General features: G+C 34.0%; 3 protein-coding genes across 3 annotated transcripts in view; 2 read left to right on the top strand and 1 right to left on the bottom strand.

Annotated features, from left to right (window-relative positions):
* LOC144853631 (BLOC-1-related complex subunit 8-like) overlaps positions 1–14480 on the top strand; it is a 224095-nt gene that overhangs the window by 167925 nt on the left and 41690 nt on the right. The window lies entirely within an intron of this gene.
* On the top strand, positions 892–4375 carry LOC144854100 (uncharacterized). The gene is made up of 2 exons (XM_078711985.1): positions 892–2328; positions 3174–4375. Exons 1-2 carry the CDS (start codon positions 1090–1092, stop codon positions 3822–3824), a joined length of 1890 nt encoding a protein of 629 aa, XP_078568111.1. The 5' UTR covers positions 892–1089; the 3' UTR covers positions 3825–4375.
* On the bottom strand, positions 11937–14211 carry LOC144854153 (G-protein coupled receptor 183-like). The gene has a single exon (XM_078712049.1). The coding sequence runs from the start codon at positions 13861–13863 to the stop codon at positions 12943–12945; it is 921 nt and encodes a 306-aa protein (XP_078568175.1). The 5' UTR covers positions 13864–14211; the 3' UTR covers positions 11937–12942.

The raw sequence follows: 14480 nt of genomic DNA, 5'->3' as shown, positions 1-14480 counted from the left end.
TGTACTGTTTATTCTATAAATATAAATTCCGACATAAATATAAATGCTAATAAAATGCTATAAATAGGCCTACTAATATTGTTTTGTTTTATAGACAACAATTAGGTATATACTTTCTTTCTTCTTTATTTCTTTATTTCCATTCATCATACACAGTCATAAACATATATTAATAATCAGTAAAAAGACAAAAAAAAGTGTTGAAGTCTTTCCTAATTCGTATTGGTCACTGCTACATTAGGAAGAAGCAATGCAAACGGTTACAGAAAATATAAAGAAATCTGTTGACGTTAGGGAGGATGAAAAACATTTGGTAACAGCTAACGTAACAACTAGAGATAATATATAACATATTTACGGCATTTATGTATAATTTATTTTGTGTTTCCTAATAAATAATAAATAATTTCATATGCAAAATTCTTTAAATAATCTCGAATAAAATGTTACTACACTTTGGGCAATGAATCATGATCCAAAAATAATATGATAATCTCGGTGGAAGATAGTAATGATATGGCGCATGGTTTAGTTGTCGGTAAAACGTACATTTACTTTTTTAATTACTTTAAAAACCAAAACTGTTTTTCGATAGGTTTTTTAACGTGACATAACGTAGCGAAATAATTATTTTTAAATAGTAAACTAATGAATAAATTAAACACAAACAATACTGTAGTAAACAAAAAGTATAATAATGATAGTCTGAAGTTTGGAAGTGAAAGTCATGTGACTTGGTAATAGGATTGTAATTGAATTAGCAATGATGAAATGCGAGTGCATACGTAGAGGAAGCATACATTATGCGAACTTGTGTGTGCCAATGAAGAACGTATGAGTAATACGCAAAACTAGTCAATTTATGAGTATTAGAACACAGGCTAATTTGTGAGTTCTAAAAGCAGAAGTGTTTTTGTTTGTGAATCAAAAAATAACAATTTTAGCTTGGAATTATACTTATCTACGTTGAAGTTTTCCGTTTCCTATTCCTAGGATTTCGAACACACTTGTTTTCACGTCGAAAGAAATAAATCATTGGAATTGTTCAGCCTGTTTACAGCTACCTGTAGTGGCGGAGAGGACAGCGCCATGGGCTTGTCAACAAAGTTGTTATTTCTGGCTGTGTTGCCAATTTTTATAGAAGCGCAGTTTATTCAGTCGCCGCAATCACAAGTTGTTATAGTCGGAGAAACGGTAACTCTACGATGCGAATTTAATGTTAGTCCAGGAGCGTTACTTGTGACTTATTGGTTAAAGGGATCTTCACATATAAGCATTAGGCGACAAATATTAGAAGTCAAAGGAGAGGATATTAAACGGCGATATTCAATAGTAGGTGACACAAAAAGCACGGAATACTCTCTAAAAATCGTCGATGTTAAAGCTGAAGATGCTGGTGAATATAGTTGTGTGCACATAAGCGCGTCAAGTGCTTCAACTACTGTGCCTGCTATGTTAACCGTTATTGTTCCACCAAAAGCCGATTTTCCAGTCTGTTTATCGACACCTGAGCCTGGTGCACACAAACCTGGTTCTACTGTCCAATTAAACTGTATTTCGCTTGGAGGTGTACCCCGAGCAGATTTAACTTGGACTCGTGATTCTGTTCCACTTGGAAACATGACTTTTGATAATAACAAAATCACTCATGTGCTTACACCAGAGGACAATGGTGTTTATTTTAAATGCTCTGCTACAAGTCCAGCTTTAAGGAAACCTCGAATGTGTGTCATCATGCCGATGAAAATACCACCGTCACCAATGATTAAAGAGAGCTCAAATAGTTCACTTGTGGGAGATGATTTCACTGCCAGCTGTCGTAGTGACGGAATACCAGCCATTGGGTCGTATTCATGGTTCATAGATGGTCGTCCAATTGACTTTACCAATCCACGCTTTTCAGAAATGAACCACCGTATTAAAATCCGCAACCTTCAAAAGAAAGAGGATAATTCTATTTTAACGTGTATGGCAACAACAACTCTAGGTTTGACCGGAAATTATAGCATAATGTTAACAGTTCATCAACCAACAACGACAGCGCCTCCCACTACTCTAATTTCAACAACAACACAGGCAACAGACACTGTTACAAATTCAAACATAATCATTAATCCTAGGGAAGAAGTTGAAAGTGAAGTGAAAAATAAAGATTATACCGATACAAGTGTCACACGCTATAACATGAAATTAATCTTAGCATTGATATTTGGAATGCTAATCTTCATCTTTATCATTGTCCTAATGACTCTTACTTACTTCTTTGCATCACATACCACCCGAGCAAAACAGAAGGAATCTCGCTATGAAGAAACAACACTAGGCCCAGTAAGTCATCGAAATTCATTTATTTATATGCCCGCTTTACACCAAGGTGAAAATGGGCAGATTTTCCACACGTCCGCCAATGACGAGAACTCGAGCGGATATATTTCTCAGTTGTACGCTAGTCTCGAAAAACCAAAACATCACATGAACAAAAGCCAAAGCGTTTCTGCTTTACACAATAAAAATATTAAATCTGCTCTTAGTCCAAGTCCAAGTGTTGTGACCCTACCTGTCAATACTCCATGTGGAGGGCGTAAGGATTACAGAAGCTATAATAGAGTTCAGTATACTAAGCAACCTTTACGCTACACCACTCATGTTGACGCTCCATTTGCCTTACCAAATGACGGCATGGTAACGTTCCACCCAATGCGTCGCAACACTATGGATAATATTGCATCAACGTCTGCCATGGCAAACCGTGCTACATTTTCAATTAGACGTGGTACGAGCATAGGCTATGACAATGTTCGTCTTTCCGAAAATTATGGCCCCGGTTCTGAAATGGATTACGTACCAAACGAGGACATCTACGTGAATAGACCCATTGATGGATATCGAAATAATGAAATAAGTGATAATGACTTTCCACCACCGCCACCATACGTAGCCGAAGAACAACCGCAACCTAATCCATTCCTTCCAGACTAATACAATGTTCATATGATATCAATGTTAATATTGATATGCACTGCATGTTCTGCTATTTATTACCTTAAAGGCATGTAAACAATACAATGTGCAAACTAGTAAGGGAGGTTATGTGCCATTTGGAAGTGTCACAGCTGGTATATACAACCAACAATGAACGTATTGTAACGCAGGATCTTTTCTCTCAATTTCAGAACTATAATAATGAAGATCCTATCGGTGACAGAGTGTCAAAGACCAGGGACTTTCCACATTACCCTCAAACGTATGTGTCTCAAGATCCTCTAACGGTAGGCTTGGCTGGGTTAGCTATCAGTGACCATTCTTATGACCAAACTACTTCAAGTGAATTTGAAATGACAGTTTCCCAGGAAAAGTTAACTGATGAAGAAAAAATCGAAAGTTTGCAAGCCGCGGTTGATCCAATTAGTGATGCTAAATTGGAAAGCGATGAACCGGTATGTGTAGTCATCGAAAATGACGCCACGGCTAAACAGCAAAACACATTGATTGAAAGAGAAGATGTTTCTTGTGAAATGCTTTCCGAAATGATTCAAGCCCCAACACCTGAGACCAGTGACGTGAATACGCACTCTACAGCGGATAGCGACTTGGATGAGCGTAACTCTCAAGCAATGACCCCAAATTCAGAATGTGTAAAGCTAGTAATAACGGACGAACATCAACTGTGTGCAGATCCCAAAGAAGACATCAGTCGGGAGCAAAATGTAGTAAATGTCTCTGCTGAAACTCCAAGTAACAATGCTCCGCTAGAGGTAGATGTAGACACTGGTAGTGATACCAATGTAATCCAAGCTTTACAACTTGCTGATGAGGTTGATTAGGTTGTGATTCTGCAGTGAACAATTCCGAGTAAAATTAAATTGAATAGTTGTTAGGAAACTGTTCTCACCTTGGCATTTCTATATAAATGTACATGAATAAAACACAATTATGATTGATAATGTTCAATAATTGTGTTCTTTCCATGGCGTACCGTACTATTTAAAGGTAACTATACCTATTTAGGAAATAATAAATTATTATTAAACCTGTTAATAATTATATTACGTAACGATGCAATAATTTTCTTTTGATTTGGATATATTGATGTAAATATCATTAGTTAAATTTTCCAAAAGACGAATTATGAATTGATGTATATAAAAATACTGTATATTTTATAATTCTGTATTATGTATAGTATGTGTGAATTGGTGCAGATACTTCAGATTGTTTCCCACTCGGACGCAACGCAATGACGTAAACACAACGCAAGTTAGTTTACCAATCACAACCGACGGTTTAGAATATCCATCGCATCATGATTGATCAAGTCATTTTAGTCGCGTGCAAACGCGACTCTACAGCTCACTATGTCGGTTGGTCGAGCGGTTGGTCGGTCGGAAAACACTAACTCAAATTTGAGCACGCGACTGCAGCCATTTATATGGCCTTGTTGGTGCACTTACAACATTGTGTTGCATCTAATTATGAGGAAACAAACTTTATTTGACATTAACAGGCCCTTGTATGCGTTTGAACATATTGCACATTTCATGCTGTTTATCAATTTGAGAAAACAATTTACATATTATCATATTGTTTGTTTATTCTAAAATAAAATTATTACCTAAGAAATGATATTCATTATATTATTTTGTTTAAAAAAATATTTGACACTACAGTAGTGTCAAATATTTTTGTAATTGTAATCGGTTCCTCATGCAGCAACCCATAAGTAATTTCGAACGGAAACAACCTGATAATTAACCTGATAAATACAATGCTGTTATAATTGCATTTAAATAACTGCACTTTTATAGAAGAAGGAAGTACGGAATCCACTTCTTGAAAGACTTTAATTGTGAAGATCTTACAAAGCTAAACTGTGTCATAAGGCGATTCTTGTATAGTTTAATGTCTAGAGACGTCAAGACTGTGTTGTTTCTTGTAAAGTGACGATAACAGGCCTATCCATAAGACACGATTGTCAGTACAAGACCAACACCAAATTAATAATTGGCTATGACCATTTGACTATCTCATTAGATATAAAAAAGAAAGCTAAAACAATGACAGTCAAACAGCTGGCTTGTCGAAAAGCGTTGACATAAAATATTGCAGACAAAAGTCCTGGAAACAAGAAAATATAGGTGCTAGATCAGAGAATCGGCTTGTTTAGTTTTGTTTCTGATGCTTTCAGAATATTTAAGGAAATTGATTAGTGACGTAGTAGTTTACACCCACGCATCAAGTTTAATGCTGTTATTGGAATTACTGTTTAATAAAACAAAACCAATGATTTAATGCTACTTGTTGAACGTCATTACAATGCAGCTTACGTTTGTGGTTGCGTTTTTGGATGGGACACCGTCTGGTCGCGTTGGGTGCTGTACAGCCCGGCGGATAGTGGTGTAATGATAAGGTAATCGGACTGGCGTGAGATTCGAGCAGTAATGTACCATATCGACTGCTGCACTCTCATTGCCTGTCAAATGGGACGTAGATTCGTTGGTACTGTACATACAGTGTACAGAACTTGGTACACTATTTAAAACGAGTGGGAGATCGTCTCCCATTTTGCTGGTTCCATAGAAGGTCTAGTACGAATTTCTTTCAATTTCCTCTTAAGTTTGAAGACGATAATAAATACGTTTAGCTTGTTTAGGATTAAAAGTCTAGACATTGTGTTATGTAGGAGAAACAGTTTTTTTTAATTCAATCATCGATGTTTAAGATACGCCCACATTACTGCTTAGTGGTAAATAGGTAGGGCCAATGATATTACCATATTCTTGGAAAACAATCTTGTTGAATAACGGCAGATTAAATATCATCAATTTCATAATCACAATTATTTCCTTAACCTAAGTATTGGCGTGGACGTAGATACACATTATACAAATAACAGGGCACACTACAAAAAATTAACCGTTCGTATAAAGTGGTATTAAGCCGCACAACATACTACAAATAAAACATGGAGAAACAACCAATAATCATTATTATTGGTCTAGTTCTTGGGGGAAAAAAAGGCCTATAGTCATGACTTAATAAATTCGAGTTTACTTTGACCAATCACATGTGACGGATCATCAAAACTGCTGAATGCGTCTTTGATTCTCGTCAGTGGCAACTAAGGTTTATACCGTGTATAACGTAATAAAACGAAAAGTACAAATCCACCAAACTATATTCTATTAATTTGATGTATGATTGCTTCATTTCTTTTCAGCTCATTTACTATTACACTTTCAACATTACCTACCTACCGGTAATTGAGTAGAATAGAAAGGAAGTTGGTCGTTTAAATAAAAGTAAGTCATACAATCAATGACTGTAAAGTAACGTCTATAATACTAGCTAATAACTACATTTTAATAGTTTTTGAAATTATTTGAGATGAGAGTTTTGCCACAAACTTAAGTGACACATATTAATATTAGTTAAAATGATAGCAACTATTAACCAGTATGATATAAATAGCATTAGGGTGTACAATATTGAATCTATTTCACTTTCATTGATGATTGATAAGAGATAACTGTTCAAAAAGAAGCATGGTAACAGTACGATGGTTCACGACATCATAACGAAATGAGCCTGCGTGAGTGACAGAACACAAACGTAACGAGAACGCAAGAAGAATATAGCTAAAACTATGGATCTATTTTGCCAAATTCCATAAAATAACTTCCAAACAGTTGAAGCATACCAATTCCCACAATATTCGATGTGGCAAGTAAAACCAGATCAAACGTAAAATCCAGCAACGTGACAAGCCAGGCCAACCTATTGGAAGCGAATTGGCAATATCTTACCCCTGGACGCATTATTTTGTGTAGGCTTACAAAACTAAGCCCAACTTATCTGAGCCTAAACGTTTACGAAAGAACTTTCGACGCGAGCTACTTAGGTAGTGCATTGTTTTCTTCTGCAAGTATGACGTCAGGAGCTCAGGCATGAACCATGAATATTCATTATATATGCACGCCCTCTATAGTTTTTGCCTTAACCTAATAGGAAAAAAAATAATGCCCTGGACAGCTGAACAGACTGTCACATCAACTAAATGGTAAGTTTGAGAAAGCACTTGAAAATCAATCGGCGTGCATTATTTACTACGCTAGAAAAGACATACACAGATCTAGAAAAATCAACTTCATTTGCCATTGAAACTGCAAACAAAGCAAAAGAAGACAAACTGCAAATAGAAAATAGAATGCATACAATGGAAGACTACAGTACGAAAAGCAAATAGAAAACGCAATAAATAAAACATAAACGATATTGTGGAATCTTCAACCTACGTTTCGGAGAAACAAATACAAAAAAAACATGACGAGAAGTTACAATCTCTTTTCATATAGGCCTACATTATGATTATTTACACATGCACTGCGGGTTCTTTATTATTCCCTCAAATATTAATTTGCAGCAGCAGAAAAATAATTGTCAGATATCCGTTTTTAGTTTTGTTTTTCATTTACACCAAGGGCGGATTTCTAGATTATGATGGAAATAACTAATGCACACTTAGGCCTATAAATAATTGCCGTGGTACGGTGCAGGCCAAACTTTGACGTGATTGTGTTTACTATTGAAGCAGGCAGGATAATTTGTAATAATACTCATGAAAATTGCTAAATTGGGCTATTCTTTAACACATTTGCATATTCTTTACATACACTTTAATAAAGGTATTTATTACAAGCCCATGAAGACTGTCTATGATGCTATTTATACTCAGACAGTCACAGGCGACCATTGAGAACAAAGTGATTTTCTTCTATTTTTTCTCTCTCTCTCGCTCTCTCTTTTTTTATTCGTCTAGGAGATTGATATAGATTGATGTTAGGGCTTTATGTTTAGTACTGATAAGCAATTCCCCGATGATAAGGTGTAATTTTCTTCACTAGCCGGGAATGACTCATTGAAAACTTTGTGCCGATGTGAACTCAAGATAAATTGAATGATAAAGGACTTAATGGGTCATTTCAACTGTCGTTTACTAATACATGTCACTTTTTAAGAGTTTTTTTTTCTTATATATTGGGCTATCGCGATACTGTTTTCACTTTTGTTAAAAATACATATCATTTTGATGTCAATAGACCTACCAGTAATGAACTACCCACTAACATTATTTTTGCTGATAATCCTTCAAAACAAATAATAGCAAATCTTCCAGTATAAATATATATATAAGTAGATTTATAAGCACATTAGGCATAGAACATTAATTCTAAACCGCCCCGTGATATACTAAAATTTAATTAATTAATTTGAAACGATAAAGATGAGGAACTCTATGAGAAGTATCATAAACGTTAAAAACATAACAACTCGAAATTTGCTCTCAACTGGAACGACAGTTTATTTTAAAATTGTTAATCTATTTCAATTGGACTATGATATAGCCTAAGTGGAATATTTCTCCATGAATGGACATTGAAATAAAAATGCTGATTCAGTACCGTAATCCATGGTCGCATCTAAGTTTGATTTGACATGCATGTCAAATTTAGATGCGACCATGAATTAGGTTAAGGTTCCTTAATTGTTTCTAAATAATATTCCGAACAAGATTTATAGAAGTATTATTCTATAACTCTATGTCGGCCTCTACGCTTTTTTCCTTTTTCAATTGTTGAGAATTACAGGCTTTGCCTTGTTATGAAGTTTGTTTGAACTGTTTTAATTAGTATGTTGAATTGATACATATCAATCAATACGCTTTATTTAAGTAATTTATAATTAGATTAAATAACTCACTTCTGTATTTTACGATACCAAGTTGATACGTATCTTGTAACTTTAGGCTATAATTTAATCTAAGAAGAAAATAAATTAATATTTCTATCTTAAATAAAAATGTTGAATAATGTTATTGTAATTGCAAATGATATAATAACGTTGTTTATTTTCCGTTCGGAAACAATTAATTAAATATTATTGGCTGTTTACATCTGAACGTGCACCTTGCAGATCGTGTTGAACCGCAAGACATGTATCGACACTTAGACTCCGCCTTTTTAGTGGGTAGTGGCATTTATCTGAAGTGTCAGTTCTGCCATACGAAGAACTATGGATGCAATTATATTATGTACTATAGCGAGTAATGACGACATATGTCTCCGAACCATTTTGGTCTGTATCCAGACGCCTACAAGCAATAGTAATAAATATAAAACTATAGAGGGAGCTGAACTCAGTGCATTAATGTTCCGAATTTGAGTCAGTCTGATTACGAATTCATGTTTTTGAGGCTTACTTATAATTATACGAAAATACAATTATGTGTGTATTGTCTAAATCATTAAATCATTTAATTACTTTTTTAGTTGTAAGTATAAACAAATAATTGTGTTGGAAAACTGAATAAAAGGCTATATCAAAACATATTTACATACAAAAAAAGTGTGATGCAGCGCAATTTACGCCTAGAAATGTAAATGTATTTGGTTGATGACTAGATTAGGATGGACGCATGGACAGACCAAAGCTCAGGTTTACAAAGATATTCTGTCAAACCTATACATTGTCTCATGTATTGTGTAGCACCCTATCTTGGTTCAGTCAAATAGGAAACATTAGCTCGAATTATGAAAAGTCTTAGCCTTAGAGTATTGAATATACCAGATAGACACTGAGCTCTACTTTCCAACATAGGCTATCGTAACAAACTTTGATTTGCGGTTTGTTCGACGAATTCATACAAAGCAGTCAAATTCTAGTCTACTGTATGTTCACCAAACGTTGTAAAGTGTTTATTGATATTTAATTGTATTTGATATTTTAAAAGCCCATAATGTGTCTAATTTTTATATGTATATGTATTTTTAAATGATTTTTTCGAAGTAGAAACAATATTTCAGATTTCAAAGTTATTTTAAGTTTACATTTTTTTGTGTGTGAATTGAAATTATTTTTACTGTTTTTAACTTCCAATTGCCTATCAAAGAATCATGGATAATACTAGATAACATACCTTATAGAAATGAAATGATTAAATACCTCCCTCTTGCGTTTTACCAATTAGTTTATTAGTTCATCCGGTTTTCAGCTATTAAAAACAATTATCGTAGGAGGAGATAGGAAAATGCGAATCATCCTCGTATTATTGTGTGCAGGTGTTTTTCAAGAGGACATCCATTAGACAGTGTATACCACGATCGGAAAACACCCCTATTTGGGGCAAATCGTTGAACCTAAATTCGTTTTAATTGTCAATAACTAATTATCTAACTCAATTTAATTAGTAAACAGGGTTACATCAGGTGGTTAAAATCAGTACCGAGATTCTGATCAACTTTACATACCATCGAGTAAACATTCTAGAAATAACGCGCGATTTACCGAATTTTGCCCTTACGTAAATTTATATATAGATAAACACTCTTGAAAACTAAAGTGGAGGCTGTACTGTTAAAAGAATTATTATGCTTCTGCTAAAATTTCTCTGGCCTTACAACGTGTGTTCTGTGGTGTTTGATTCCACTGTTCAAATCGTGTGTTCGGTGTAATGGATCAAAATTATATAATATTATGAACAATCATTTTAGGTGAAGTCATTTCAATTGAATATCCTGAAAATGTATAGGCCTATGCACTTGAATTCCTTTTTATTATGCTTCCTTGTGAGTGGGCGGGGTGTTTTTTTTATTTCCCTTTTATTCAGATGTTGTGTAGTTTATCATTTGATACAAAGTTATAAATAAGGCAATAAGATAGGGCTGATGAAATTTCGTTTTATCCAAAATATATTGGTCATTTTCGTTTATTAAGTAATGAAATCGGATGCAGCGTGAAGAAGGTTTCGAGTTTACCAGATAAGTGGTATATACGGCTTTACCACGTAATGCTTCCTTGTGTGTGGGTGTGGGGTGTTGTTTTTCCTTGAATCCAGATGTTTTGTAGTTTATCATTTAATTCGATATAAATTAAGTTGTAAACAGGTAATAAGATAGGGCTGATTTCGTTTCAGCCAAAATAGGCCTATATTGTTCATTTTTTTTATTATTTAAGTCCAATTTTTAAGATCTAATTTAGCCTAAGAACACAAACTACATTTAATGTAAAAAAAAATATATATATGATCCCACTGAGTTAACTTAACGTCTTTAAACGATTAAAAATGTGAAAAATAAGTCGATTCTAATAATTTAAGCGACCCGCTATAAATCACAACATGCATTGCGCGCGGATTGATATTTTCTGTAATTCACCCACTTTTTGATCGCTCGTGAGGCCAAAACAAATGGAAGATTTCTAACTTTTCAGTGAGTTGTATCAACGGATTCTGGTAAAAACAGAAAGACAATTAATGCAGCAACTATACAACGTCAGACTAGGTCTATTAGCTAGCGTATGATGTTCGTACGTTCAGATGTTTACCAGCTAGGCCTACAAAACTAAGCCTACAAATATATATGGACAATAATTTTAGGTGCAGTTACTAATTTTCTCATTTCAATTTAATATCCTCAAAATATGTATGTACTGGAATTATTTTTATTATGCTTCCTGCTGTGTGGGTTGGGTGTTTATAATTTAATTTGATACAAATAAAGTTGTAAACACGGGAATAAGATTGGCTGATGAAATTTGGTTTCATTCAAAATATATAGTTTTTGTTTCTTATTAAGTATTGACATCGGATGCAGCGTGACGACCAGGTTTACGAGTTTACCAGATAAGTGTTACAGTTGTCAACTGTAATTTTAGCATGCATTCTATAAAGCCCTCTATTGGTTCTTGATTGATTTCTTTAATCCAAAATTACGAATGGTGGAAACTGTTTAGTAGGCCTAACCTTAGAATATCGAATTCGATATAAGTGCTGTTGAATATATATATATAACTACAAAAACACAAAATAACAAAATTGCGATTCAAAGATTATATTATTAACACTCAATGATTTATTACGATATAATAAAATAAGCGTTACAGAATATAGTTTCCAAAAATTATAGCAATCTATGCACAAGTTATAATCATCAATTATACTGGTAAATATATATTAGGTAATTAAGCCACACAACCTTTAGTAAACTAATTTAAAATAAAATATTTTTTAAAGCTTCACCATCTCTCTGATGGTCCGTTTATACTAAAGTATAAACGATAAAGAACGACGATGAACATTGTTCTTACATAAAACTATGTAACTACTATAAAATTAGAACATGTTTTCATTCTAGAACTATATGATCGTTTACGCTGTCTGATAAAAATATTAACCAGTGCACTATATTACGGTAGCGGGACGATTCGGACCTGGGACGATTCGACCCGGGACTATTCGGCCCGGGACGATTCGGCCCTGAGACGATTCGGCACACTTAAATTTATCGGCTTTGAAACAAACTTTTTTTTCCACAAACTTTATTTTCAGAGAGACTATCATGTAGTACTACTAGGGATAAAGATGCAATAAAGCAAACATTTTGAAAACATTGCCAAAAATGATCATTTTTCAGTCACGCGAACAATGTAAACAAGTTACGCCTTCTGTTGGCCGCTTGGCTAATGCACGAAATAAACAAAGTTTTCGAAGTAATAAATTGAATATAACGTTTTTTAGTAATTATTTCATATATTACATCAACATAACAATATCAGTAAAATACGGACTTTTAAAAACGTGATAAATACCAACAAAAATGAATATGAATTTGGTCTAAAGTCGGACGAATCGTCCCACCAAAAGTGGGTCGAATCATCCTGGGCCGAATCGTCCCGGATTCCTATAATACGTGTTCATTAAGAAGTACTACGTTGTAAGTTTTAATTATTAAACCATAGTTAATTATTACAATGTTTGCAAAGAATATTATTGTATCCAATTCTTTTGGTCGCCATATACACTATCATCTCCCTATATTGTTACAATCAGTGGGTCTAGTAAGACTTTATTGATCCAACCGTTGTTATCCTTATCCGGTTCGCAACCATTTATTCAGCATTATTTTGAGCTTGAATAGTGTTTCTTGCTTTGCATGTAAAGTTAGAAATGACACGTTTTTTCAACTTTAAAAATCCTAGCTGAAATTCCTTGAAAGCCATTCCGTAGATAAATGGATTTATTGTAAAATTCAAAGCAAGAAATACAGAGGTTATAGGATACAGAATGGGTTCGAGGCACATCAAGCATAAGCTATCAATTAAAACACAGGTGTAGAGTGGTGGAACTGTTAAGAAATACACAGCAGTAACTAGCAGTAAAGTTGATAAAATATTATTATTTTGCAATCGACTACCAAAGCTTTGCTGATCCTGTGAAGCACGAACTGCGGACTTCTTAAATAGTTTCCATAGAATATGTCCATAACAGTAGGTCATGATAGTAATTGGTATGATCCAACTGACTAATGACGACACTATCGCATTGGTATTACTCCTGTCCGAATTACAAACAAATTCTTTATGCTTATTTACTATTACATTGAACACCACAAGAATACATCCAGGTAGGTAGGAAACAATACAATATAGTAGTAATGTTTTCTTTAATTTTCTTTGGCGGTAAATTATGGGATGAAGTACAGCAATATATCGCTCAATTGTTATCACAACGAGATTGTATGAAGATGTAACTGATACATACCAGCACAATGTCCTGATAAGACACTCCAACTTCAATTGAGATATTAAATCCAAAGTAAACAGCAAAGAACATACCATATCAATGACGGACTGGTGAATTAACAGCTTTATTGGAACATTCTTCTTATAACTTTTGTTGTATAGAAACACAACAATGACTACTAAATTCGCAATAACACCAACAGTACTTATTAACAGTCTGATGACAAGAACAACAACAGAAACAGTGTAAAGAACGCCGGTAAATGGATTTGCTTCGGAGTTATTCATCCTTACACTATACTATTACAAGTAAACAATTATACTGATATGCAAAACACCATTCACTTGCTTTATTTATTTCAAAATTGAAGGAAGTTATAAATAAAATATTTTTAAAAGGAAACCAATTACAGCTAAACCACCAGAAAGAACAAACAAACCCATCCATATAAGGGCGCAAGTCAAGAATAAATAAATATTTTCAACGAATTCCAGGGTTTTATGAAATACGATCATTTGGATTATAACAACAAATAGGCCTACATCAATGTCTCTAATTTTCTCATTTCAATTTAATATCCTCAAAATATGTATGTTGGAATTATTTTTATTATGCTTCCTGGTGTGTGGGTTGGGTGTTGTTTATTTTCTGTGAATCCAGATGTTTTGTAGTTTAAATTTAGTTTGATGCAAAGAGAATAAGATTGGTTGATGAAATTTCGTTTCATTCAAAATATATTGGTTTTTTTTCTTATTAAGTATTGACATCGGATGCAGCGTGAAGACGAGTTTACTGTTGTCAACTGTAATTTTAGCATGCATTCTATAACGCCCTCTATCTATTTCTTTAATCCAAAATGGTTTAGTAGGCCTAACCGTAGAATATCGAATTCGAGTTAAGTGCT

The sequence above is a fragment of the Antedon bifida genome, chromosome 10 (assembly GCF_963402885.1).
Source record: "Antedon bifida chromosome 10, ecAntBifi1.1, whole genome shotgun sequence".
NCBI classification, from domain to species: domain Eukaryota; kingdom Metazoa; phylum Echinodermata; class Crinoidea; order Comatulida; family Antedonidae; genus Antedon; species Antedon bifida.
The sequence above is the reverse complement of the archived record's forward strand: the minus strand, read 5'-3'. Positions and strand labels throughout refer to the sequence as shown.